Source organism: Trachurus trachurus (assembly GCF_905171665.1).
Source record: "Trachurus trachurus genome assembly, chromosome: 21".
NCBI classification, from domain to species: domain Eukaryota; kingdom Metazoa; phylum Chordata; class Actinopteri; order Carangiformes; family Carangidae; genus Trachurus; species Trachurus trachurus.
The window spans coordinates 14,691,669-14,718,184 of NC_139899.1; the positions used below are offsets into that span (position 1 = coordinate 14,691,669).

The 26,516-nt window shown below is 41.0% G+C and overlaps 2 protein-coding genes across 8 annotated transcripts in view; one reads left to right on the forward strand and one right to left on the reverse strand.

Moving 5' to 3' along the window:
• Nucleotides 1–9,090, forward strand: part of fmnl2a (formin-like 2a) — a 52,668-nt gene extending 43,578 nt beyond the window's left edge. The window contains exons 17-27 of one of the 4 annotated variants that reach the window (XM_083997243.1): nt 7–209; nt 556–790; nt 917–985; nt 1,076–1,156; nt 1,264–1,393; nt 1,714–1,877; nt 1,996–2,097; nt 2,980–3,073; nt 3,551–3,676; nt 6,651–6,750; nt 7,183–9,090. In XM_083997243.1, the coding sequence (XP_083853369.1) occupies nt 7–209; nt 556–790; nt 917–985; nt 1,076–1,156; nt 1,264–1,393; nt 1,714–1,877; nt 1,996–2,097; nt 2,980–3,073; nt 3,551–3,676; nt 6,651–6,750; nt 7,183 (1,305 nt within the window). In that variant the 3' untranslated portion in view covers nt 7,184–9,090. Of the gene's footprint in view, nt 1–6; nt 210–555; nt 791–916; nt 986–1,075; nt 1,157–1,263; nt 1,394–1,713; nt 1,878–1,995; nt 2,098–2,979; nt 3,074–3,550; nt 3,677–5,049; nt 5,721–6,650; nt 6,751–7,182 lie in introns of those variants that run through there. The other 3 variants (XM_083997245.1, XM_083997242.1, XM_083997244.1) reach the window with 3 other exon arrangements.
• Nucleotides 9,091–9,258: 168 nt separating this feature from the next.
• On the reverse strand, nt 9,259–22,908 carry prpf40a (PRP40 pre-mRNA processing factor 40 homolog A). Of its 4 annotated transcripts, none has more exons than XM_083997246.1 (27): nt 22,849–22,890; nt 21,450–21,530; nt 21,152–21,295; nt 18,972–19,055; nt 18,312–18,330; nt 18,186–18,205; nt 18,008–18,052; nt 17,718–17,828; nt 17,262–17,382; nt 16,942–16,966; nt 16,519–16,737; nt 16,193–16,298; nt 14,871–14,935; nt 14,617–14,781; nt 13,476–13,584; nt 13,191–13,341; nt 12,967–13,100; nt 12,683–12,797; nt 12,221–12,312; nt 11,977–12,093; nt 11,265–11,402; nt 11,052–11,147; nt 10,887–10,973; nt 10,700–10,790; nt 10,542–10,603; nt 10,294–10,449; nt 9,259–10,156 (listed from the first exon to the last, which is right to left on the reverse strand). In XM_083997246.1, exons 1-27 carry the CDS (start codon nt 22,849–22,851, stop codon nt 10,067–10,069), a joined length of 2,646 nt encoding a protein of 881 aa, XP_083853372.1. In that variant the 5' UTR covers nt 22,852–22,890; the 3' UTR covers nt 9,259–10,066. The 4 variants fall into 4 exon arrangements, with proteins under 4 accessions (XP_083853372.1, XP_083853374.1, XP_083853373.1 ...); XM_083997247.1 differs by having other exon boundaries at nt 9,260–10,156; nt 18,008–18,049; XM_083997248.1 differs by lacking the exon at nt 21,450–21,530 and having other exon boundaries at nt 22,849–22,908.
• Between the last annotated feature and the right edge of the window lie 3,608 nt (nt 22,909–26,516).

Sequence of the window (26,516 nt, forward strand, 5' to 3'; positions counted from 1 at the left end):
TTTCAGGACCTGAACGTGGACGAGTTTGAGGAGATGTTCAAGACGAAAGCCCAGGGCGCGCCCATGGACCTCACCGTGAGCAAGCAGAAGGTCATCCAGAAGGGGCCCAACAAGGTGTCGCTGCTGGACTCCAACAGGTCAAAGAACCTGGCCATCACACTGAGGAAAGTCGGCAAGGCGCCTGAAGAGATCTGCAAGGCCATTCAGATGTAAGCCCCTTCAAAATAAAAGCATCATCAGCAATCCCCCTCGTGTTCTACCATGATTTCTTACAAGTCTTTTTGCCTAATGAGACACTTGTTTTGAGTGTCCTATACACTGGCATCTGTTAAATGTTGGTCTACAATACACTAGCCATGAATTACAGATTATATTTTGGAATAATGGGGCATTTGATAGTTAAAATAAATGAGATGATCAATGGTCATTTTAAAAAAACGTTTGTTCAAGACCTGAACCATACGTTGTTGTATCATGTGTGTTTAACTTTGACTTTCGGTTGTCTGACATACTGTATGTGCCTCCTCCACCCTCCTCTGTTTTACTGTCGTCCAGGTTCGACCTGCGGACGCTGCCGGTGGACTTTGTGGAGTGTCTGATGCGCTTCCAGCCCACAGAGAACGAGATTAAAATCCTGCGTCAGTTCGAGAAGGAGCGCAAGCCACTGGAAAGCCTGACGGACGAGGACCGCTTCATGATGCAGTTCAGCAAGATCGAGCGGCTCATGCAGAAGATGACCATCATGGCCTTCATCGGCAACTTCTACGAGAGCATTCAGATGCTCACACCGGTGAGTTTTGGACAATTGGCATTAAATTGCAAAACAAGAAAGGCTGTTAAAGATTCTTAGTATTGTTATTAATGCTGGTTTCTGGTTTTATAACCACTGAATTGGACTTGCTCTGTTTCCCCACAGCAACTTCATGCAGTCATCGCAGCATCGGTGTCCATCAAGTCGTCACAGAAGCTAAAGAAAATTCTGGAGGTATTTAAACCGGTCACATTCGGACTGAACGTAATGTCCAACCCATGTGTGGTTTCCTTTCTCACATCCGTGCTCGTTGCTGTTCTGCAGATTATCTTAGCGCTTGGAAACTACATGAACAGCAGCAAAAGAGGAGCAGTGTACGGATTCAAGCTGCAGAGTTTAGACCTGGTAGGTTGAAATTGTTTCCTGCTGCCTTCAAAATCATCCACCAACCACCCACCCCCCTCTGTACGTGCTTTCTGCACTTCTGATTTCTCTTTTTTCTTTACTCGCAGCTGCTTGACACCAAGTCGACGGACCGCAAGTTAACATTGTTACACTACATAGCCAATGTGGTGAAGGATAAATACACGCAGGTTGCTCTTTTCTACAATGAGCTGCATTATGTTGAGAAAGCTGCAGCGGGTGAGTCATACAGTGAAGGGGTATCGGTTCATACATGTATACCTTTTTTTTTTAAATATTTATATTTTTTCAGTAATATTTCTTCACATTTTTACTATAAATATTTTATCTTTTTATTATAATTTATGTTGAAATCCTACTTGGCAGTGAACTAGATTCTGATTCTGGTACATGTGAGATTCAAATCCTTGTGCATCTTTTGGAGATTCAGTTCATGCTGTTTTTGTTAATTTGTCTATCACATGTACCAGTGTTTGATTCAGTGCAGTAGTGTGTGTGTGCGGTTTCCTCTGAGCTCATAAGTCTCCATGTGCTCACAGTCTCACTGGAGAATGTGCTGCTGGACGTTAAGGAGCTGCAGCGGGGCATGGAGCTGACCAGAAGGGAGTACAGCATGCACGGCCACAACACCATGCTCAAAGACTTCATCGCACACAACGAGAGCAAACTGAAGAAGCTGCAGGACGATGCCAAGATCGCACAGGTAAACATGATGAGCGCGCCTCTACTTTGCCACGGCACCTCTGCCTTCAGTTGTTTTCTTTCTCCCTCTGTCTGTTAAACAGTCGTCTGAATGTTAATCCTCTGTCTGGTTTTGAAAGGACGCCTTCGACGAAGCCGTGAAATTCTTCGGGGAGAACTCCAAAACCACACCGCCCTCCGTCTTCTTCCCTGTGTTTGTGCGGTTTGTTAAAGCTTACAGGGTGAGTTCTATACCAGTCTCTCTCACAGCCACACAAAACCAGTAGAAGACCCCCCCCCCCCACACACACACACACACATGCACACACCTTTCCAGCTCTTTAGCACTAGACGTCAGTGTGGAGATGTAAAACAGTTTTTGAAATGCTTACGTGTACACGGCTCTGCCAGCGCCCACCGTCCATCTGTGAAGTTATGTCACAAAATTTTCAGATGAAATGCAATCACATATTACATTTCTGAACCATGTTGCACTGGTGTTTGGATGATGATGATGATGATTTTTGCCTCTTTGTAAATAAATAACTTCATATTTCACTCAAATCAGCGGTTTGATCAACACATTTACATGACCTTGGATTCAGTTCAACACTGTCTGGAAGTGTTTGACTGTTTTCAGCTGTGGTCCTTCCACGACAGCTGTGTGTCAGCTCTGTTTAGTGAACCACTTTGTCTCCTTAACTGCTCCAAACTGCTCGTAGCACTGGAGTACCGCCTCAGTTTGCACAGAATATTCAAGCCGACTGCTGAATCCAGTCCAAACTGTAGAGAGGTTTCTGCTATAGTGACAAGCCCACTCAGAAATGTAATAGATGATACATGTCACTTGATGATATTTGTTTCTAACATACATGGAGTACTGTGGGTGTGTATAATATACTGTATATATTTATATATAGTAGAAAAAAACTATATAACTCAACTATAAAACTCTATAACTTTGACATGTTGTCTATTTATATTGAATAAAAACATATTTTACATGTAGGAATTTAATAAATGTACATACTGTATGGTGCATATGCATATGGGACAACACAGTGGCTGTTTATTATTTAAGCTATTGGTGTCTGTGTACATGACATGAATATGTATCTCTGCAGCAAGCAGAAGAGGACAACGAGCAAAGAAAGAGACAGGAGCAGATTATGATGGAGAAACTTCTAGAACAAGAGGCCATGATGGAGGAAGACCAGAAGGGGAGGCCCCCCCCCCCCCCACACACACACACACTTCTTACACCCCCCCCCCCCCCCCCTCCTTACACACCTTTCTAGGGCAGGAGGCCACAGTGGATCACACCGACCAGAAGGTAAGCCGGCTCCACTTCCTCCCCTTCCTGCTTCATCCTCTCTTCCTCCAGACTTCTGATCACAGGATTAGTTCAGCACCTACTGCCCGTCGAGTATATCTGTATCTGGTTCTACTGTCTCGACACCTGCTGAGTGACATCACATTAACTCAGGATCAGTGACTCTAATTCTTCAAATGGTTCAGTTAACTCACACGTGCACAAATGCTGGCATGAAGTGGAGCCAAAGAAAAGAATATAATGGGTGGGAGAATCATATACTCAGAGACTTGCTAACAGATGTTGAATGGTGTCTTCCCCTGTGTGTGTGTGTGTGTGTGTGTGTCTGTGTGTGTCTGTGTGTGTGTCTGTCTGTCTTCCTCAGTCTCCATCCCATAAGAACAAACGGCAGCAGCAGGAACTGATCCAAGAGCTCAGGAGGAAACAGGTGAAGGACAGCCGCCACGTCTACGAAGGCAAAGACGGAGCAATTGAGGACATCATCACAGGTAACGTCACCTGGGCCTGCCTGTGTGTGACCACGCACACACACACACGCACACACACACACGCAGATACACACACAAACACACACACTTACAGACACATACACATACAGGGTGCTCTGCATGAAGGTTCTCTTCTGCGCTGTACATTCAGTCTTTAACAAAGGGACTTTAAAGCAACTAACACAATGACTGTGGCTCTTTCAAAATTCAGCTGTCAGATGTTTGAGAACTGAAGGTATTGCCTAATGAGTACAAACATGCACTGACAGTCCCGCTAATCCAGATCTGTATCTGCTCTGTCATTGCTTTGTAACACCATCTGTACATAGACTGGGCCGGGTTGTGACTAGCTGCTAGAACATTCATGAATGAGAAATGAAAACCCATGGGCAGTGGTGGAAAGTAGCCGAGTACATTTATCGAGGTGCTGTAATTGAAGAGGTACCCGTCAATATTATATATTATATTTCAATCATTTCATGAAAATGTATAAATATCTGACATCCAGAGTCAATATAAACTAACTGATCCTTAGGCTGATATTTGTATTTGATATTTGAGTAAATAAAGCAAATAAATGTGTATTTTCCTAATATATATTCAGATGTTTGTAATTATAAGGAGGGATATACACTACGTGGGACATTTTACCATTAAAAAAAATAATTTCAGCAGGTGTATCCACAGATAGTGATACTGACTCATATACAATACATACAATTTACTTACTAAAATATGATTTTACATTCAAAGCACATGGTGTGCTAATAAAAGGTATTGTTCTAGTAAATTGTTTTCAAAGTAGGTACACTCAGCTCCATCTACAACAGTAAATTGCTATTCGCGTGTTGCTTTAACCATAATAGTAAAACACTCGCAAGAATCTTTTATTCATAATTAGTGTTATGTAATAGTTCTACATTTTTGATACTATACCTTAACTTGTGAGGGAATATTTTTGTTCAATGTGATGTTGCTACTCTTCACTGATGTCTCTCAGTGCTTCTTCCACCACTAACCATGGGAATACGTTTAGTTAACGCCCCCTGGCAGCTGAAATTCAGATTGATCCAAATCTTTGCAGCAGTAAAACTTTGTTAGATTTTTTTTTTTTTTTTACAAAGAAAGCCAGACGACATTTATGGCAACATAAATAACGCTAAGAGTCATTTCAGTTCACCAGCTGCCTGTTGGGCCTCTTGATTCCTCTGTCAAACACCGTTGAAGACGTTGTTCACCCGGCCCCTCCTGATGCTGTTGTCCGGTATTTGCTTAGTGCTAACCAGTGCTTAACCCCCTGTAGGAATCTGCTTTTCTTATATTGTGTTTGTCTTGTCTTGTCCTGGCTGTTGTCCCTGTTGTTCTCAATGCAGTGCTGAAGACAGTGCCCTTTACCGCCCGCACAGCCAAGCGCGGCTCTCGGTTCTTCTGCGAGCCCGCCCTCAATGAGGAGTACCATTACTAAGCTTATAGAACCTACTCTCTCTCTTCTCAAAGGTTGCTGGAACAAAATGTTCTCTTCTTTATGTCTTTTCTCTCCTCCCTCCTTATGCATGCCTCTTCACACTCCTCCTCTTTTAACCGTGACACTCTCACACTCTCACACTCCAGACCTGTGCATGTGCACCGAGCCGGGATCTCTCATGGTTTTGGAGACAGGAACACATGTCCTGAGTGCATGTGTTGTTTGTGTGTGTGTGTTCACATGTCCTCTCCCTCCCTGAGCATGACAAGGTGTCGGGGTAACGGTTTTCTCTGCACAATTGCATGAAAAGTGTGACAATCCTCATTCATCGTTATTGTTTTATCAACCATGGCAAACCATAATGTCACAGTAAAACTACCTCCAAGGTCAAAACCCACCTGCACTGTCAGACTTTAAGTGGCGGAGCTACTTTCTGTCATGTACGGGAACAGAAATGTTCAACTGGGTGCTGCCATCTAGTGGTGGTGTACTGAAAATGTATTTACAAACTTGTGAGTGGAGTTCATCTCTGATTTGATTCAAATTTAACGATCCAATTTGATCAGTAGCACCAAACATTCTGCAGTGCCGTCTTGTAAATGTACACAAGTGTATATACAAGCGTATCACCGTCGCCATGGCAGGGGTGGCTGATGTTTTGATGTTTGAGTACCTGTGGCATTATACGTTGCTGTTTCTGTGTGTTTCACTCAATGTTTTCATCAGAAATGAATGTGTTCATTATCACTTCTCATTGCTGCTGTTGATCCAGCTTCTTGCACGGCGATCGCTTCACCCCCCCCCCCCCCCCCCCTCCACAATGCACCCCCCCCTGCTCTCCCTCACATGCGTGGTCCTGCCATCTGCCGACAGTCCACCTCCCTGTCACACGACCCTGTGCTGCCTGGCAGGCTCTCTAACCCACTGCATGATGCCTGCACATAAATAACCTTTCGCATTACAGCAGTCTGTCTCTACACTTGCAGTCTTTGCGTTACTAACTAACCACTTGTTTTGATGCTAATTCATCCGTATTCAGCTGACTGCATGTGACCGCATGCATGCACGCTTTGTTAGTTTGTTTTGTTTTGTTTTGGTGAAGAGCCTGTTGACCATAATGCTGCTGTGTCCTGGAACTGTGTTTATTTCTTTCTCAGTTCACATTCGCTCTGTACTGGAAGTTTGAAACAGGCTTGTTGTCTTTCCTGCTGGTAGCCACTCTGCAAAGCAGTCTGAGTTTAGCAACAGAAAAAAAAATCCAATATAAGCTTTGATCCTTTCCAACCCCAGTCTATCTCCTTCCTGCCAGTTGAACCAGTTAACATCCTCCAGCTCTCTCCCCACTCTGGCCCAGTCCCTCCGTGCAGCCTGCTGCCATTCTGCTTTGCTCTCGCAGCGCTGTCTCTCTCTCTCTGTGCAAAGCCAGTGTGAAAATGTTGGGCTGACTCTGGCTCTGGTCAGTCTCCTCCTCCTCCATTTTAACCTTCATGTTGTCTTCTCTTTATCTAGCCCTAAAGAAGAATAACATTACTAAATTTCCCAATGTCTACTCGAGGGTAAGGAACTCCTCCAGTAGCTCCTCTGTAGTGGTGGATGTGTCCCAAACCTGGCAAGCATCTCTTTATTACCTCCCTTCCTGTTTTTACTGTCTTTTCACTTAGGGTTCACTCAGCATTCACCTACCTGTCCCTTTGTTTTCTACTCATTATATCTGCTTAATAACAGTATATTTAGGTGCCTTATGCAAAAAAAAAAGGTTACACTGCAGTAGTTGCTTCACCTTTTTATTAGTCATTTCAGATTTTCTATATTTCTGGCAGAGCTTTTCAAGTCAAACCTTGCTGCTGGTCTCAGTGGTAATACTCAGAGACAGCTCACCTGAGGGCCTTTTTTTTTTTCCAGTGTAGACCTCATGCTGCTTTGAAAGACAGGCTACCAGCACTATGAGCATGTGGGCTCATCAAATCACCCTGACAAGATGACTGACAGCTCTTTTATCCACCCCACCCCCCCCCATCCCCCCATCCCCTCACCCCCTCAGATTTGAGGAATCAGCCTTACAGGCGAGCCGACGCTGTGCGAAGGAGTGTCAGGAGGCGCTTTGATGATCAGAACCTGCGGACGGTGAACAACGGCGAGGTGGTCATGTGACAAGGGAACGAACGGTGCACGTGCAGAGAAGTGGGGGGATGGGGGTCAGAGGTGGTGGTGGTGAGGATGTGAAGAGAGGGAGTGACAGAGCAAAGGACGATAAGCGAAAGACGACAAGTGATGTAGCAACCATAGAGATGAGTATGTATATATATTACATAAGAATACACGTTATTCCATGTCTGTGGTATCGTAGCAGCTTTTCACTATGAAGGACTGAGACATGTGCAGGACTGAATTTAAAGAAAAGTGTCTGAAAGGTTGGTTCAGAAAACCTTAGACAAGCCAAGTGCCTGAACTTATTTTTTGTTGTGGTCTGATTTCACATTGTCCTCTCGTCTGTGTCTGATGACTTTTTGATATCCCCACTTGGAGCAATACGATTTGACCTGGCTTTAATTTGAGGATGTGTAAAAAAGAAAAAGAAAACTGGACTCGGCGTCGGCTTCAAGAGCCACACACGAACAGATGCTTCCTTGGAAACGTTATGTAGAATGTATGGGACGTGTTCCCTCGTAGCCGTTACAGATATCACATCTTGACACTCGGTACTTCTCGGTGCTTTTCCATTCCTTGTAAGCTACAACCATGCATCTAATCTTCTAACTATAAGGGCTGATGATCAGGCAGGTAAAAAGTGAACATAAAATAATACAAATTATATATTTGTACTAAAAAAAAAAATGAAAAAGAGTCATTCTTTTCATGTAATGTGAACTGTACACATCAGACCTCTCCATACTGACTTCTCTTCACCACAGTTGTTGAGTCGAGGCTGACTCTGCAGCTCTCAACCAGAGGCTGACTGCTTATTTTAAACTCTGCCGTCCATTTCTGCAGCAATTTGAATGGTTTCTGGGAACAAATTAAGAAGAAACATTAAAAAAAAAAAAAAAAAAAAAGATTTTCTACCAAGCATAGAAACTGCACAAAAAAATAAAGCCTACTGGATGATCTTATTGTCAAAACTGGATATAACTTAGCATTTTATCTCTGTAGACTTTTTTTTTCACAGGTTAATCATATTCCAGGCTACTGCATCTACTTACTTTTATTGTAATTTTGATGTATAGTATTTAACCACTGAGAAAATTCCTTTAAGCTCATGTTTCCATCTAATGTGTTTCCATTCATTAGAACACGACGAAACAAAAGTTACACCACACAAAAAGTTTCCTAAATGTACAGATATTTTGCTACAACCCATGTTTTGTTTGTTTTTACTTATTCACATTACCAGATGGTTAATATTGTACATATTGTTTAAACAAAAGTTTTTTTCATTGCCTTGTGCTATACAACTTGAATGTTATTTTAACTTATAGTTTTTATTTTGGTTTCCATGTTTGTATATTTAATTAAACCAAATGCAGCCAGAAACCTACAGTAGTGTGTTAAATCACATCTCATTGTTGTGCGGGAGCATCACTGAGTTTGCTCGTATGTGGGTCACAGGTGCAGAGCCCAAAAACAAAAAAAGCAAAATGTTGTGATTGTGTTCATACATTGTACACAACTTTATGACTTCATTGTGATTATTACACTATTCTGTGTGTGTTAACCTGTGATGAGCTGGTTCTGCGGCTCAGAGATGCCCCCTGCTAACTTAACTATAATCAGTTCCACTGAAGCATGTGCTGCCGTACATCTGCTTTTATCTCAACTTCACTCTCTGTAATAGTGTCATTTCTCTAACTGGATAATACTGGCATGTTTTTTTGTTTGTTCGTTTTTTACTTTCACCAGAAATGTATTTTAGGCAGTTTGTGCTTATTACTAAATAACACTTTTTTTTTATTAGGTGATATGAGATTTTCAACAAATATGATGAAATAAACTATTTACATTGATTATAGAACTGTCTCATCGTTGTCTTCAAACTGGTAATGGTTGCAAATTGAATTTCCATATTGTTAGTGTCAGATGTTTCATTTTCACATCTGGTAGAACAGCAGGATCTGATGGTGATTTGGCTTTATTTTAAGGTCACATTAGGTTAATTAAACATCACAAAGAAGTTATACAATAGGACACCATGTGGCGCAATGGGCTTAGCAGGCGCCCCACATGCAGAAGCTGTAGTCGGCCCTATATCGAATCCCTCATTGGGTGGCCTTTACTGCATGTCATTCCCCCTCTCTCTGCCTCCACATTTCCTGTCTGTCTCAACTATACTGTAAAATAAAGGTTAAAAAAAAAAGCGTTACACAATAAGCTTTGACTGTGCTGATCATCATAAGTATCCAGTTACAGACGTCATCCATTGAAACAGTATTTTATTACATTGACTACAGTATATTGATTTTAACAAAATGCTCCAATTTAAATCTTTGACTCATTCATTGACGCACACACAGCTGCAGTTCAGTTTGATTAAATCTGAAATGTTTTGTGTATTTTCTGCTACAATTCGAGGTGAGAAATAGTCAGTCGGACATTAAGATATGCTTTTAATTGAATATAAAAATGATCAGCAATGGAAAACATGTACAACTACAGTCAACTAAAACAAACAAATGTTGAAGCTAAGAAAAGCAACCAAAGGACAGCCTGACATTAATGATCGATCAGCTGTTGCTGATGTCAAAATATTTACCAGGTAAGTGTGTTAAGTACAGTGTAGCCTATTCCCACTTAAGATGGAAGGAAATTCTCTCTCTTATCTCAGAGTCAGTCCAGGATGGTGTGACCAGTCCAGTCAGATGAGCTTGAAGGGGGAATGCATGTCTGTAGAAGTGTACAAATACAACTTAATGGCAGCAGAGGTGTGATCATCAAGGCGCATCCAGCTGTTCCAGTAAAGTTCTTCTCCTTTTCTCCAACTCCCCTTCACTCAGCTCACTGCCTGATGTATCCCAGCCGCCCTGAACGCAACACAGGAAAGACACAGACAATGCAACACACCGTGAGAAACCAATAAATAAATAACTTGGTTTTAACTTTGAGCTTAAACAGCCGGTTCAACAGAGGTTTACTGAGAATCAAACTAAAGAAAATTCACCTCTTCTTTAGCCGCTTTTCTTTTAGGAGACTTCTGTTTAGAGTCAGAGCGAGATTTTCCCCGAGACTTGTCGTTCTCTTTATCTTTGTCCAGGTCTTTCTCGCGCTTCCCGTCGCGCTCTCTTCCTTTCTTCTCGTTGTCAGAATCTGGTGAAGCCTGTTTATCACAGTCACAGTCAAGAGTACATAACAAACGCATTCAGACTACTTACACAATAAGCTGATCTTGGGGTCTTCCTGTGTACTTACAGACTTGTGGCGTCTCTTCTTTCCCTTCTTCTTGTGCTTCTTGGATTTCTTATAACTTCGCTCTGGTTTCAAGGAGGAAAGTGTCAGTGAATGTTTATTACACTGCGTTTCTTCAAGGAGATGATAAGCAGAGTCACTAAACTGTGAAACCCACTCACCAGATTCTCCACTAGAGGAGCGTTCAGAGGGGGATTTGGACTGTGACCTCTTCTTCTTCTTGTGATATTCCTCTTCCTCAGACTCTGAGCCCTGTCAAAGACATTATATAAGGGGTTGGATTATTAATTCCTGAATTGTTTGGCCACAGTTCATCATCTGGTCTGAGCACAGTGGTGAGGTACTGACTGATCGAGAGCGGGAACGCTTCCTGTGGTGTTTCTTGGACTTCTTCGAGTGCTTCTTCGCCTTCGAGTGGTGATGTTGGCATTCATGCTGTTGAAAGAATGAAAACCCTGTTAAACATCAACATCATCATGAATGATACATTTCCCACTGTGATGTCATCCTCACCTCTAAGACATGCATAAAGTCTTTGAATATCCTCTTCCTCTCAGACTCCAGAGTCACATCTTCAAACGCAGATTCTTTTAAGAATCTCTCCCTCACCTGAAATGTAGTTTAACAGTCATCACTCAATATCAGGTACAATAATATGATACTGTTTCATTCAGAATTTGGAAATTACTACAGCTAAATACTGAAGAAGGGAATATAAACACGTACTCCCTCCCATGTAGCCTCTGGTTCCAGCGGTGGTGTGGCCTGTTTCAGCATGTTCTTGAACGCTGCTTCTTTCCTTTTCATCTTCCTGGCCTCCTCCTTTTCTCGCTCCCTCTCTCTGGCTTCGGCCTTCTCTAGTAGCTACGCAAAAGAGGTCGGAAAGCGGGTTAAACTAATGAACACAAACAATAGCATCACATCAAGGTCTGTTTGTAACAGTTTCCTACAATATTACACAATAAACTTCTCACACCTTCTCAAACTTAACCTTAAACTCATTGACCGGAGTCTCCTCCCGTTACCAGACATTGTTCCCCAGCATCAGTTATGACATCATCTAATTTAACGCGAGCTGTTATGTTCATATTTAATTCTTCTTTTGTTGTTTTTTGACACTGTCACTGGGGTGTTGATTAAACCATGTTTTCACACTGACGTCATGGTGGTACTGATATACTACACTGTGTTATATTTACACATGTTTCCTGCTTTCATCATTTATGTGATGGGTGAAAATGTGCAACCTTTCATTTAAGGAAATATAATTATAGTTCAATGTAACACCACTTTGACAATAATGCGTTACTGAGGTTGCATGGCACATTTCTGACTTGATGTTAAGTTTATGATGCTGTAAATTTGAATAATCTGATCAGGTGGTCAACGTATTTGAAGGATGTGGTGTGAAAAGCTTGGGAGGTAACACGAGTCTTACGCTGTTGAAGGCCAGCTTTATGTTTCCTGCATCCAGTGTGGTAGCTCTCTTGTCTGAGCTGATGACTGATCCAAAGTCATCAAAGCTGGTGTTGACTTCAACCAGGAAGCCTTTGTCCTGGTGAGGGAGAGAAGGGAGGAAAATAAAAAAAACAATCCTCTCTCAGGAGACTTCAATATGTTCAGATGCACAGTTGCTCCTAAAACAATGTGGCAGAGATTAAAGAAAGGCATAATAATCTCACTTTAAGGATATCTTTGATGATCCGTTTTTCATCGTGGTATCGAGCCTTCAGGTCTTCCACGTAGAATTTAAACAAATCCAGGGGAGTGGAGCCTGAGCAGTGGACATGAGAAAGTTAAAAAACACTCAAGTACATACTGTTTTATGCAGCAGAAAACTACAATCGAACAAATATGCAAAATCAATGAAGCTAACACAGAATGGAAAAAAAAAAAAAAAAGATGTGACTGAGGGATTTCATGAATAAACAAAAGAAATGTATGTGAGTGGGATAAGAAGTAAAACTTGATCAACAATGCACTGCTGTGTTTCATACAGTATTTACATCCTGAGTCGTGTATCTTTTATTTCTGTGTTTATGTCATGTGCTGTTGTCTGAATGTCACAGCCACGTGCTTCAGAGCGCTCGGCTCATGCGGACGCGTGAAGCCACGTGTGCTATGGCCTGCTGTCGCTGTCGTACCCGGCTGGCCCAGCATGTTGGCAAAGCGGATGTCTGAGCTCAGGGTCGGGTACATCTCCATCCAGGCGGACATGGAGTGAAGCTGGCCGTGGTCGTGGAGCTCATCTAGAAATTTCTGAGAAAACAAAAAACAGCAAAGCAGGTGTCAGGACAATAACTGACAGCAGATATCTCACGTTTGAATTAATGAAAATTTGCCCTTTTTCTGAGTCCACAATGAAAAATCAGGCCAATTTTTCTTTTTATGACATAGTTACTTCAGATTTGTGTCTTTGCCCTCTCACCTGGAAAGCCTCTCTGTTCTTGCGTTGTCTCCTCCTCTCCCTGAGAAGAGTCTTCTGTTTCTCTTCCTCCTCCTCTTTCTCCAGAGCGCGGATGTGTTCCTCAAAACAAATCAGGGCGTCCTCCTTGTCCATATCTGTCAGCAGACAACAACACCACCGTTAAGAAGATAGACAGACCAGATACAGTCAGGGTTTTATAATATAGATAAACCATTCGCTCGTACTCTGCAGCTCCTCGTCCTCTGCGAAGGTGGGGTTGTCTAGCAGGTACTGCTGGGCCTCAGACCAGGTGGTGCGGTAGGTGACGTTGGCCATGTTGTCCAGAATGTTCTTCAGAGCTTCCCAGTTCCTCTTTCTCAGCTGCTTAGCTTGTTCCTGGAAGAAAGGAGGAAACCACCATGTTGGGTTTACCAATTTTGTCAAAGCTCTCGTCCTCGGGTAACATCATCAGTGAGACGAATGATTTTACATCACTATGACAAACATGTTGACTAAATGACTCGTCTTACCTTCTCTTTCTTGGCGAGGTAGAACAACACATCTTCATAGATCTCCAGCCTGTCTCTCTCTGGAACGCAGCTCCACACCTCCAGCTCACTAAACATCTGTTCTGCTTTCCTGAATTACAAATACAGACACACACACAAGTTTAGGATGTTTTCACACAACCCACATGAGGGCAGCATTTCACAGGCCAAATCTTCCTTTATAATATATAGAAAGGTTATTAACACAGTACGAGCCATTAGATGAACCGCTGTGTAAAGTTGTTACAAAATCTAAGTCTGCACAAAAACTTAAAGTGAGAATTGGATTTTTTAGGAAGCCTCCGTCTTTCATGATATGCACCGACTGAATATTTAATTTCCTTGACTGCTGCTCCAGACATATTGCTCAGGAGACGTTGGCTGTGGTTGACCGCAGCGACATAAGCTTTTCAATGCAAGGACACACACACGGACACACACACAGCCCTGCTATCACTCTCCAACTGCCTGTTGTGTGCCATCCCAGATTGCAGCCCCAGTGCCAGCTCAACTCTGAAACTGGCTCGTTGTCAAGGTCACCAGTCAATCCGTCCATGTCCCTCTGCCCGTCACAAAGACTTTCACCTCAGTGCCAAACCAAAAAGTGCCAGTGAACTGGATGTCATTCACAAGATCAATAATCAAAACTGCTGCTGCGTTTCAGAGACATGGACCTGAATGTTTGAACGCACATGTGCTTACACGTTCATGATTTTTTTTTTTACTTGAACCAACAGAATAAAGACCATCGTTCTCTTTGTGGCTGGCACCTCTGTGTGTGAAACTCATCAAAAACTGTGAGAAATTGGACAAAGCAGAAGGTGGTTGATTAGATTCAACCCCAAAATGTCAGATGCACCTTCGCCTCGCCGTTAGAGTCTGTTCTCCCACTAAAGTGAAATCTTGCAACTGACACGATTCAGCAACAGTGTGATAAACACTAAGAGGTCACAGTAGTTTAAGTGGAAGTGAACAGTGCTGTAACGACATGATGGTGTGCATAAGCCATAGATTACCTTTCAGTCATCTCATCTGCATAATCATATTGACAATTCGGGGGAACCACAAATCAATGAGGGGGAAAATAAAAACACATTTATTGTGGGATCACTGCAGCACTCACTTGTATCTGGTGGTGGATGTCATCTTGTCGTGGTTCTCCAAGAACCTCTGAAAGGTCTCTTTGGATTCCTTATATTTAATTCTGGCCTCCTCCTTTTCTTCCTTCTCCGTCTGGACTTTGTAAGCATTAAACGCCTGCTTCTTCTCACTCAGTTTGGGAAGTGCGCTTTATTGAAAAGAAGAAAGTAAAAAAAATGGTTAGAGATTGTTCTCACCTCCTATTGTATAATAAATTGAACATGTAAAATTGTGTACCTGTAGCGAGGATCATTAATAATCATTTTCATAGCCTGTTCCCAAGAGGAGTTTGAGGACACACCCTGAAACACAAACAAATTCGTTATGGCTCGTGACCTCCAGTAAACTGTTAAATTTACTTGAAATTTCAAACATATTCGAACTAACTAAAATAGATTGTCTCGTTGTACTTTGTTAGAATGAGCACATGAAACAGAAGGAGGAACAATGAGCCGTGCTGCTTTGGCTTTTAGAACTCAACACATTTAGTTAATTACTAATAGATGCTGGGTTAAGAGGTGTGAAGTGGCAATAATTCAAAGAAGTGCCCCTTCTGCCGCTCGCCTCCCAGGGAGCGACTCCCTCATCCATTATGAACTGATTCCACGGCGTGCCTCTGTCTTGTCAGCTGTCACAGTTATTCTAACTCACTGAGGCATGCCACTTTCTCTCACTGTCTTAATCCTAACCAGCCCCGTGCCTTTGATCCAATAAAGCTAATCATAAAGACAGAGCCATTAAGATCTTGCAGGAAATGGCAAGCAATCTCAGAGGAGAGCTCTGTGCACAAAATTAAAAAGAGCCTAAATATAGCAGCATTCAACGTGGGTGGTGTTAGGCCACCTTGCGAGCTAACACACAACACATTCGGAGCAACAGCAGGTGAACCTTTACAATCATGCTAAAACCTTCCAGGGGCTCATGAGGCGGGGCTGGGATTAGACCCAGATCACAATGGATGAGCATGTGCTGGTAAATACACCAGGCATTAAGAGAGGGAGATGAAAATTAATCTTAAAAACAGGCCTTCTGTCAACTGTGCCACAGCACTTGTTAGAGTTTCTTTGATGACAGTATGAAGCTGATTTCTGAACTATGAGTTTTGTTTGCACGAGTAAACTTTTCTGTATGATGAACCTTTATCAGCTCCTTTAGCTCTGGCCCAGTGCACAGTGTTAATCAACGAAGCAGCCAGATGAAGGAGATTCAATTCATGCTGTACTAAACAGAACATTTTGAAGTTTATATTCTGTGCTGCAGTCACATCAATCATAATTTTTAGGGATTGAATCTTGTAATACTTTGTATATTTGGCTGCCCATCAGTCTCATTAGCCGAAATGGCAAATGCAAAAGGAAGACTTGAATTTTTGTGGAGATTTTTTCAACAACCAAGACATGAATAAAATCATTTTTATACATACTAAAGTGTTACCAGGGCCGGACATTGAAATAAACAGACAAATGTCATTGAACACAGACATTTACTACTTCTCCAGAGGCAGCGCAGCCTCCAGTGTAGGTTATCAGCAGGTTGACCCCACTTGACATCTGCCTCACCTTCTCCTTCAGCAGCTCTTTGAACGCCTGCTTGGCCTCCTCTTTCGTGTTCCACTTGTAGGTTTTCTTCTGAAGTTCAGGCCGTTCTTCCTTGATGACCTCAACACTGAAGGTAAACGATGATATTTGATTAACTTAGCTGTGTATTCAAGGCAGTGGCAAATGAAACACAAATAGACATTCAGTAGATTCATTCACAAAAACTAAGATGAAACATAATCCACTGTCACTGTGACCATCGGTCAGTATGACCAAATGGTTTGCTGTGCATTGTGTGTGTAAACTTGAAGACAGTACCTGTCTCTGTACGAGACGTCATTGTTTACCTGGCTATGGCCTCCGTGGCAGCCGAGCTCTCCGAGGACGTCACAGGTGCATCGGCGGTCTTGACCTCAGGTGTGTGATGCACGGCCGCCTGGGACAGATGTTCCTCTGGGATAGATGCTGCAGTTTCCGCCTCCATTACGGTCACCATAGTGGCCATAGTGTTATCTGCTTGCACGGCGGGAGCTGCGTTGGTGCCAGGAGCCGCTGCCTCTGTCGAGCTGCAATCAGAGCATGTTGGTGAAGCTACATCACATAAAAACATGAGGACAGAAGGCTGCGGAATTTAATTAAAATAACCTTGTGTTATTAATAATACAATAAACAGGATTTTGATCACTTTAATTACTATTGTATTTATTGTTCTTTCCTAACACAAAGGTGTTGCTGTGAAGAGTTACTAAAGGTAAACAAGAAGCTCTTACCCATTCTCCTCTGCTTTGATCATGGCTGGAACAGACAAAGGGAGATAGCTGTTAGGCTACTCGTTTTCATTTCAAAGCTCACTACAGATAAGAGACCGGCACAGAGATAAATGTATTAGAGGAGCCACCATGTGCTCCTGTATTTGTACCTCCTGTGCATCAGTGATGCCCAAACCCCTGAAATGCGAGGCATCATTCACTGAACAAGCCAGCGCCCTGCCACTCATCATGCTGTTAAAGGCTCACCTATAGATCTCAGATAAAACATCACTTTTTTTTGTCACAACAGGTATTACGTCATCATCGAGCAGCCCCCTCACCTTCCAGATCCTCCAGCTCTTTGGGTTTGGTCCATCTGGACTCCTTTGTCTGGGAGTTGTAATAATACGGCTTCCCTGTGTCTGACTTGTACTCCTTCCAAGGGCATTTAGACAGCATTTGCTATTAGGGTGAAAACAGAAGGGAAACAATGGGATGCAATTCACAGAGATGATGCATGCAATTTATTTCACTGAGATGTTTTAATAAATCTAGGCAGGGTCTCATAATATTTTTTAAAAAAGGACTGTAGATGAGACAACCTGGCCTGAATCTGGTAAAATTATAATTGAATTATTTTTTATTCATGGGCACTACCCCTGATAGAGACAAGAAAATTAGACAGGCAAAAGATAAGTTCATTTTATGTAAGAACTTAGTAAGTGAATAAGTAAATGGCTGGTTACAGGCACTTAAGAAGATTTGAAACAAGTTATATAAGTGATAACAGTTTATACCTCTGCAGGAGATTTAAGATCATCTGGTTTCTCCCATGTGGATTGCTTGGTCTCTGTGTTGTAATAATAGGTCTTCCCATCCAGTGATTTGTGCTCTGTCCACAGGGACTTCTGAGGAGGAAAAAAACAACGGAATCAGCTGTTTAAGTTTTTTTTTTTTTTTTTTTTAAAGAAAAGAAACAGCGCCAAGAAACCATTTCACCCTGGTTCAATTTTAAATGCTTTTACAGTTCCCACTCAATATTGCCAGGTCTTTCACATCAATCTTTCCATTTACAGTCTGTACAAACCTTCTTTGGCTGATCTTCCTGTGGAGAGCCATTTGTGGTACTCTGCTGAGACAAGAGCACAAATGAAAGGTTTTCAGACTGCAGTCATTAGGACGACAGAAGGAAAAACACTGGAGCTGATGAAGAGAGCACAAACCCTTTCAATTTCTGATGTTAAGAAAAATTAAATTACACTTACAGCTGTTCCAGGTGCAGCAGCTGTTAGGATAAAAACACAAATCAGTCTGAACCTGCACTTTTAATGAGCATAAACTATGCAAGAATGGGATATAACATATAAAAACATTTCAAATGAGCATCTTACCTGTGGAGTCCACACCAGGCTGTGGAAAAGAGACAGTTTTATTAGATGATTATTTGCAAAAGAAACACTAACAAATGTTCAAATCAGCACCCCAGTACCACATCAGCATATCTGGTAATACACACTCATTAATAACACACAGTAACTGACAAAGCTTTCCTCATTAGTACAAAACTTCACACCCTAAAGATGCAAAAACATACTTGAGTTGATTAAGTGTCTGTCTTCTGATCTATCAAGCTGCCCGGGTGTGCTTACAATAAATATATCAGACTGCTCATTTGCATAACTGCTTTGCCGCTTGGTACAAAGAAAAATTAACAGAACATCAACAGTGAAGGGCTCATATGCTTAATTATATTTACTCACAGCTGTACCCACGTCAAAACAAGAAAAGCAACAATAAGGGACATATTGTACGCAGGTGCTCATTTTCATTTTAAATTAGACACACTTTAATTATGATTCTCAGCCGTTTCATTTCAGTCTCTTGTGAAGAATGTAGAGTTTTTTGGGGAAAAAAATGGACTGACATCAATTCATATCCAACAGAAGTGTTACTTGGTGTGCGAATGCTTCATTTAACATTTCACAGATTGCAGTGTATTTTAAGACGTGTGAAACGGAGCAGTGGTGAAAAAAAGTAGTGAGGAGAGTTACCGGTCCTGTCGGTTGTACAGCTGCAGCTGGTATGCGAGGGGGCATCATCATCCCTGGCATCATAGGTGGCATCATGCCTGGCATCTAATAAAAGAGGCATCATGAAATATTCATCTGGAATTTCCATACCACCTAGTGCAGCCACATGTGTCAAGACGCAGTGTGATAAAGGCTGTGGTTGTCTATGTGGAAAGCTGCTTGCAACTGGGAGAAGAAGGTGAGAGTGAAATGGAGTCTGCTGTGCTTATTTATGGTGCGATGCCACAGCTTTTCGATCTGTGAAGTAGCAACACAACAAACCCCATCCCAACGCCACCTTTCCAAACTTATGCTACTGGAACTTTGATCACAGGATCACACGTGCTCGCTAAATGTAACCCAGTTTGGCTTTAAATAAAAGAAAAATATATTTAATAGTGTGGCAATCTCAGCAGTTTTCTGTCAGTCACTGGCAGGGGTTTAATGAACAAGCAACCTGTTAAGTGGCAGTTAAGTGGCATCTCTGTGGTGCACTATGAGCAAGAGATCTTGTATAAATTCATTTTTAAAAACGAGACACCCGATCTGAAGGTAACCCGAGTGCAGCCAGACCTGACTAAAAATAGACCTCGGGATGATTTGACTCAATCCAAAATGTGGTTGACCTGCACAGACCTCAACAAAGAGAGAGTACAAACACTGGCACAGCATGATGTGCTATCAATTAATTAAATCAATTAGCAAGCAGCTGCAGTGGAAAATAGTGGATAGATGTAAAACAGAAAAAAATTCCAACCTATTTAATATCTATAAATCTAATTCCTGCACGCTGTCATTTAACAGCATAAATCTTGTGGGCGACTTGTCTTCCTAAAACAAGTTCAGTTCCCTCAGAGCAGTGCTGCAAGATGCACTGCATCCATATAAGATATGGTATATCTCCATGTTTCAGTCTGTTTGCATGACATGTGACATGAGTTCAATACGATGATCACTGTTTGTTGTGTTGGGAAAGCATCTGTTTCCACTCAACTCTACCAATTTACACACTGTCACAAACTGACACTTCAGTGGTGTCTGTCTGAGTGTAGAGTGCCTGAAATCTAAACATGCTAGGTGTCTGAAAATTAAAAAAAAAAAAAAAAAAAAGGTTACCCACATAAGCTAAAACTAGACAATAATGAAAACTCAGAAATGTGAAAAATGAATTCAATTAATAAAATACAACAAAGAGAATGAGAACTGTGGTGTCTACCTTTCCTATCCAAACAGGTGCAGTGAGTGTGATGTGACAACACATCTGACACTTCCTAAAATTTAGATACACTTAAGTATTGGACACATTAATCAGTGCCAATATTTCAAGGCCCTACGCAAGGTCTGATTTGGGTCGAATGTCAGGTCTCAGTTCCTTAGAATCAGATGTATGATTAAACGGCAAAGAACGGAAACCATTCATTACAACTTGGATTTACTATCATAGGTCTGGTCATTGGGTTTATCAGTTATGAAAACATTGTGGCCACCAAAGTAAGTAGTTGGCTCAATTAGCTGCACCAGATAAAACCAAAAGGGAACATACCTGTAAGATCCAATCATTGATCTCAAAGACTACAAATGATTTCTGTCTGTAAGCATGGAGATGAATTCATCTGACCATAAATGTGTCATAACCTGTCCCCTTTTCTGTGATGCTGCCACTTCCCAGTGTCTCAGTGATTATAGCAACTCAGATGAAACCCAAAGTGTAATGAAACAGAGTTTTTCTTAAACTATCAAATATATTTTGACCAGGGCTCCAGAGTGCACCTAAAAAAGAAAGTTAGGCACACCAGTGCAACCAATGCAAAAAGTTAAGTGTGGAGCCCTGTTGACTCATTTCACCTTTGATGGCTGTAACTGTACTAAAACTGATCAGCAGTAGAGTGGATTAGCTACCTGCCAGGGGCCAAGCAAGTACATACAAAAACTTATTTCATCTTTGTATTTCACATGAGCTCTAAACCCTGGGAAAAGCTCTGGAGCAGCACAAAGACTCTTTCTTTAGTAAAATAATGCCAACACATTTTTTCATGCATCAACATTGGGATGTCAGTCAATTCTGACTGAGAATGAGATTAACATGATAAGAGTAGCAGAAACATGGACCAACAAACTGCCAAAACATAAAGACTAACGTATGAGCTTCCCACAATGCTCACCTGCCCCATTGGTGGTGCCCCCATTGGTGGCATTATACCAGGAGGAATTATGCCAGGAGGCATTGGAGTCATACTGGGGGGTCGCTGTCCCATAGGGGGCATCCCCATAGGAGGGAAATGAGGTGGTATTCCTGGTGGTCCCATCTAGAGGAAGGATTGGGTAAGAGAAGGAAAAAAGATGCATCAGATTAAGTGGGACAACCTTCAATCAGATTTCCACGCTCTATTTTAGCCCTATGTGACAACTGCAAGTGAGAGGCGGAGCTGATGGCTATAAACATCTCTGTCACTGACTTACAAACGGGGGAGGTATCCCTGAGGGCGGTACACCTGGATAAGGTGGCGCTTGACTCGGGCCATTATTAGCTTCCGATGAAGACTGTCATGAGTAAGAGACACCACACAGAGTTAGTGAACTCACAACAGCCAGTGGTGTAATAATTCAAAACAGTTTACAAAATAGCTTCTCTAAAATATAATTTAGCAATGCTGTTGTTTGAATAAAATAAGTTTTAGATGTTATAATAAGATTTTGATCCTAATATCATTACTATTATGTCTTAGAATGAAGACAATAACCTAAATGACGCATTTCATATTTACAATGAAACACAATCAAAGGAGTACATGCATAAAAATTTACAGTTTGTATTGTTCCACATTCATATAAATGCGGGTGGACAAAATATAGGACTTGCATGAAACATAAACAGTTGAGATATTCACAATAACCATTCAAATGACAAACTTGGGCTTATTTTATTTTTATTTTTACCGTGCAACAAAATCGGTCCCCATATTTCATCCCTTTTGTACAAATATTTTCATTGTTTCTCGTGTTGTGGTTGTTGTTTTAAACAAGATCTAGATTATCCCCAATAGTCGTTTGTGTGTGGATCTGGCGAGCCTAACTCATTCAGTTATGACCAACCCCATAGAAATATTTCAAATTTTGAGCTTATGCCACCTAAGACTTTTACTTTGTACACTTTCCCTTGATAATTGATGCTGCTGCATATGTGTGCCTTAAATTGCTCCCTATATAAAGTTTTTTTTAATTGAACTGAACTGAATTTACTGTGACTTTACGCCAACGATGGCGCGAGTACATTAACTTCGTCAGGAAAACACGAGTTAGCATAGTGTTAATGCAAAACAACAGAAGTAGCTTTGTCCATGTCCACCATACCCGATGTTATTTCTAACAAATAACTTACAGACATGCTTCAAAACCTTCCATTTCCATTAGAACAACGCTGGCTCGCTAGGTACACATTAAGTGTTGTGTCTGAATGACTGGAGACTCTGTCTAAACTCTGGAAGAACAAAGGTATAAAAGCTAACGCGAATGCCTCGTTACTCATCTAGTGGGTTAACCAGTTATGCCGTTTAACATTCACGGATGTCACGTTTAAGAAGACATTTACGCGTATTTACAAATAACCTTTATAGCTAAACTTTAATTTTATAGCAAGCATGAGTTCCAGGACATAGTCGACACCATAACGTACCGCTAACTTAGCTTAGCGCTAAAACCACATGCTAACCGGTGATGTTGCGCGACCAGCAGCCAACTGTGGCATCGTGGAGGCAAAGAGCCGGTAATTAACCAAATGGAGATTATTCACATGCATACTTCTGGCGGTTTGACTTATATTTGTATTGTCAATAAACTATTTTTGAATGACTGCACTCACCATGTTGACGAGAGGGTAAGAGCCTCCAAGAAACTTGAGAGCCTCTCAACAACGAGCGATATGATTGGTTCAACTTCCTGCTGACGCATAGAGGTCAAAGGTAAAGATTCTGTAGCGTCGCTTTGCGCCAGTAGTGCGCAGAGCTGCGCAATTAACAACATATGGGGTGGTATTGTCATTTTTTAAAGCTGATTGAGTTTCAGAAAAATACGAAATGAAACAGTGAGCCTTCTTCACAAAAAGAGACCTAACTACATCTGCTGTGGATCAGAAAAAAGGAAGATAACATAACAAACTGTTGCACACAAATACTGGCATGAAATTAGTGATTAGTAATATGCATGTGAAAATAAATCAGGAAATAAATATAGTAAAAAAAAAAAAAAAAAAAAAATATATATATATATATATATATATATATATATATATATATATATATATATATATATATATATATATATATATATATATATATATATATATATATATATATATATACTGTTATAATGTAATAAGAGGTACATTCAAATAGCCTAATTATATTCCAAGTACCAAGATCAGAAAAACACAAAAACAGACACACAGGCAAAAAAAAAGAAGAAAAAGAAGAAAGAAGATCAATCTTCACAATGACAAATAGGTGTATGACACAAACATTATACAGCTAGGTACATTTTACAGACAAGTAGGTTTACAAACAGGATTTGACCACAGTAACAGTAGCTGGACAATCAAATGTACAGGACTGATCTGGTCAATTACTGCTCATAGTGGCACATAGGCCTATCACTGGATCAAATATCCAGAATAGGCTACCTATAAGCAATTTGCATTAGGCTACCTTCCTATCAAATCGTTTTACTTTACATCACTGAAAGGCAAGCATTGCTTCAAAACAAGGATAGGTTGCTGAGTAGCTATCCTATTTCCATTGTGATAATTAGGCTACATTAAATATGTCAGATGATCCACTTATTGACAATCCTCACCCTGCAATTCTATGACAAAAAAGTTATTTGTTACATTGTTACAAGTGGTTTTCTCCCCTGCTATCTTAGACGGTATAACAGGTGCCCATTTCAGAAGTTGGATTAGCTGGTGTTCAGACACAGCAAAATTACCTTGGTGTATTGGGAATCATTTGGAGAACTGGCGGTGATTTTCCAATTATTGGCTTCTGTGACACAGCTCTCTTGGCTGTATGTGGCTGGAATGACTCCCAGCAATGATGGGAAATTAGAAAGTGCTCAGTCTACACACTTTTTACCTCTTTAAGTGCCATTCACGTGGGCATGGCCCTTGCTCTTTTCCTTTTCCTCTTGCTCTGGCATTCTGGTCATATATTTCTCACACAAAACAAGGTCAAGCAGTTGATCACCCATTATGAGGGCTATTCACACAGAAAATTAGTTTGACGGGCTAATGAACACATTGATTTTCATTTATTTCTGTTCTGTGGAGATGTGATGTAACCTGTGTTAAACATTTTTGAATGATCATGGTATGGATGGATTATGGAACAGATATTACAGTTTATCAGTATGCTGCTTTCAGTGTTGCTGTTTACTGTATGGTTGTCCCTGGGATTTAGAGTATTATTGGAGTGTGAAGCATGCAACACAGGGTTGGGAAACAGATGAGCCCACACTCAAGGAAGACTGCAATAAACTCTGATGCATTTACTGACAAGTGCAGGAGAATTCCCTATCCATTCTCTTAACAAGATGAAAAGACAACACGGCGACAGTGAGGGACAGTGACGGATTGAGGTTCAACCTAATGATGGGAGTCAGTCAACCACAGTGCATCACTTGTCTTCAGGGAAACAAACAAAGAAACAAACATAAAACCTGCCATGAATCAACACTACTGCAGATGTTTCTAGTTGGACTGAATGATTTTAAAGACATTAAAAAAAAACTCAAATTATTTTAGCCTTTCATTTTTAATTTAATGTCGAATTCAGTTTTTACGAAAGATCAGAATCTTGGTCTTTGATAAATCACAGGAACTAAATAATTAATAATAAAGAATCTCACAAATAGGAAAGTTAGTAATTGGGTATTGTTAGGGACAATTCATATGGTAAAACAACTTGCTGTGGTGCTGTGTAGAGATCTTGAGAAAGTTGTCAGCTGCAGGGGGGGCTCATCTGCAACTGACAACAAGTCCAGACCTTCCTGCAGAACACAAGTGAAAAAGATTTTCTGGACAGACATCAATAAAAGATGTCTTACAGAAATCAGATACCACTCTGGCTTAAGTCTCTGGATTGACTCTTTTTATTGATTGCACCATCATCTTTTATTTAACGTATGTATTTGCTGAGTGATGATGGACATTTCTCAACAGATTCCAGACACTTCAGATTTAAGTACAGTACGTTTATATACATACTGTTCTATTTATATATTCTAACTGGGTTTGCCAGTGCATCGTTGTGTGTGTGTGTGTGGGTGTCTGATTGATTCACAATATATGAGGTCATCAATGTTCGCCTCCAGCCATTTTACCCAGTAAGCTTTGACTGGAGCACACTGCTGACCTGCCTTACAGGCACTCCTCTCTCATCTAACAATTGGCTTCCTGTCAACCATGCTCACATTAACTATCAACAAAGCACAGTATTACATTTGGAGCCTGCTTTTCAATTTCCTACGTGAAAATAATGGAGCTGCAAAAGCTCTGAATTAGGTTACATCAGTCTGTTTTGTATTTTTTTCTTTTCTGTAAGACAACTTTTACAAAACAAATGTTCATATGAAAAACTGTAGCAAAATAGATTATTATGCAACATTCAATAAAATATCTTTGATGTAGTGAAGATTTCATCTGCTCACATGACTTACTTGATGTAGATCATTTTGTCTTGAACCAGACTCAGATGGTTACTGTGATCACAGACAGATTACATTATATATAAATGACAGCACTGTATGCCGTATCTTCAAAATGATGCCCATTGCACAATAATCTGCCCTCAGTAAATAATTTTTGCAGACATTATACTGGATAAGTAACATCCCTTTGAAAGACCAGGAATGACTGCACAACTGCGACTCTAACTTTCTTTGTTTTTCGTTGCTTGAAGGCAACATGTTTTGTCTAAAAGCATTTTTATCCTCCGGGTGATTATCGATATTGGCTGTGCCACATGATCAGTGCAAGCATGACCTCTGAGCCCTCCCCCCCCAAAAAATCAAAGGTTATGACATTTACTACATGCTACGTTCAACCAGGGCTATTTGTGAGTTTAGATCACACAGCTTCTATGAAAACCTGGGATCACAAATGTGAACCTTACTCAAATTAAGGCTGCACAGCAAATTTATCACAGGGGTTCAGAAACTATTTTTGGTAAGATTTCTCTCGGGGTTGCAATTATCTCACATGAACACACAAGGCTGTTGATTGCTGAGTACCAGCTATTCACAGTCCCTTCTTCTGAAAGAGATGCTGATTTCATGGATATCAATCACGTAGGTCAAAGGGTCTACTGTACTTGTCCTATGCGATACCACACACACACACACACACACACAGACACACACACATGCTATTTTCTTTTCAACTTTTTCTGACGGAGATGACAGCACACCTATGACCATGATGTCAAGGCGCAGCAGAAAAAAAAAAGAATGAATAAGATATGGCTCCTGAATGTCACA

Excerpts from the sequence above, each read along its gene's own strand:
- prpf40a (XM_083997246.1), bottom strand. Across the intron at positions 18,053-18,185 it reads CTGCTGCACCTGGAACAGCT|CAGAGTACCACAAATGGCTC; the intron begins GTAAGTGTAATT and ends CTCTTGTCTCAG. Across the intron at positions 17,829-18,007 it reads AGGAAGATCAGCCAAAGAAG|AAGTCCCTGTGGACAGAGCA; the intron begins GTTTGTACAGAC and ends TTTCCTCCTCAG.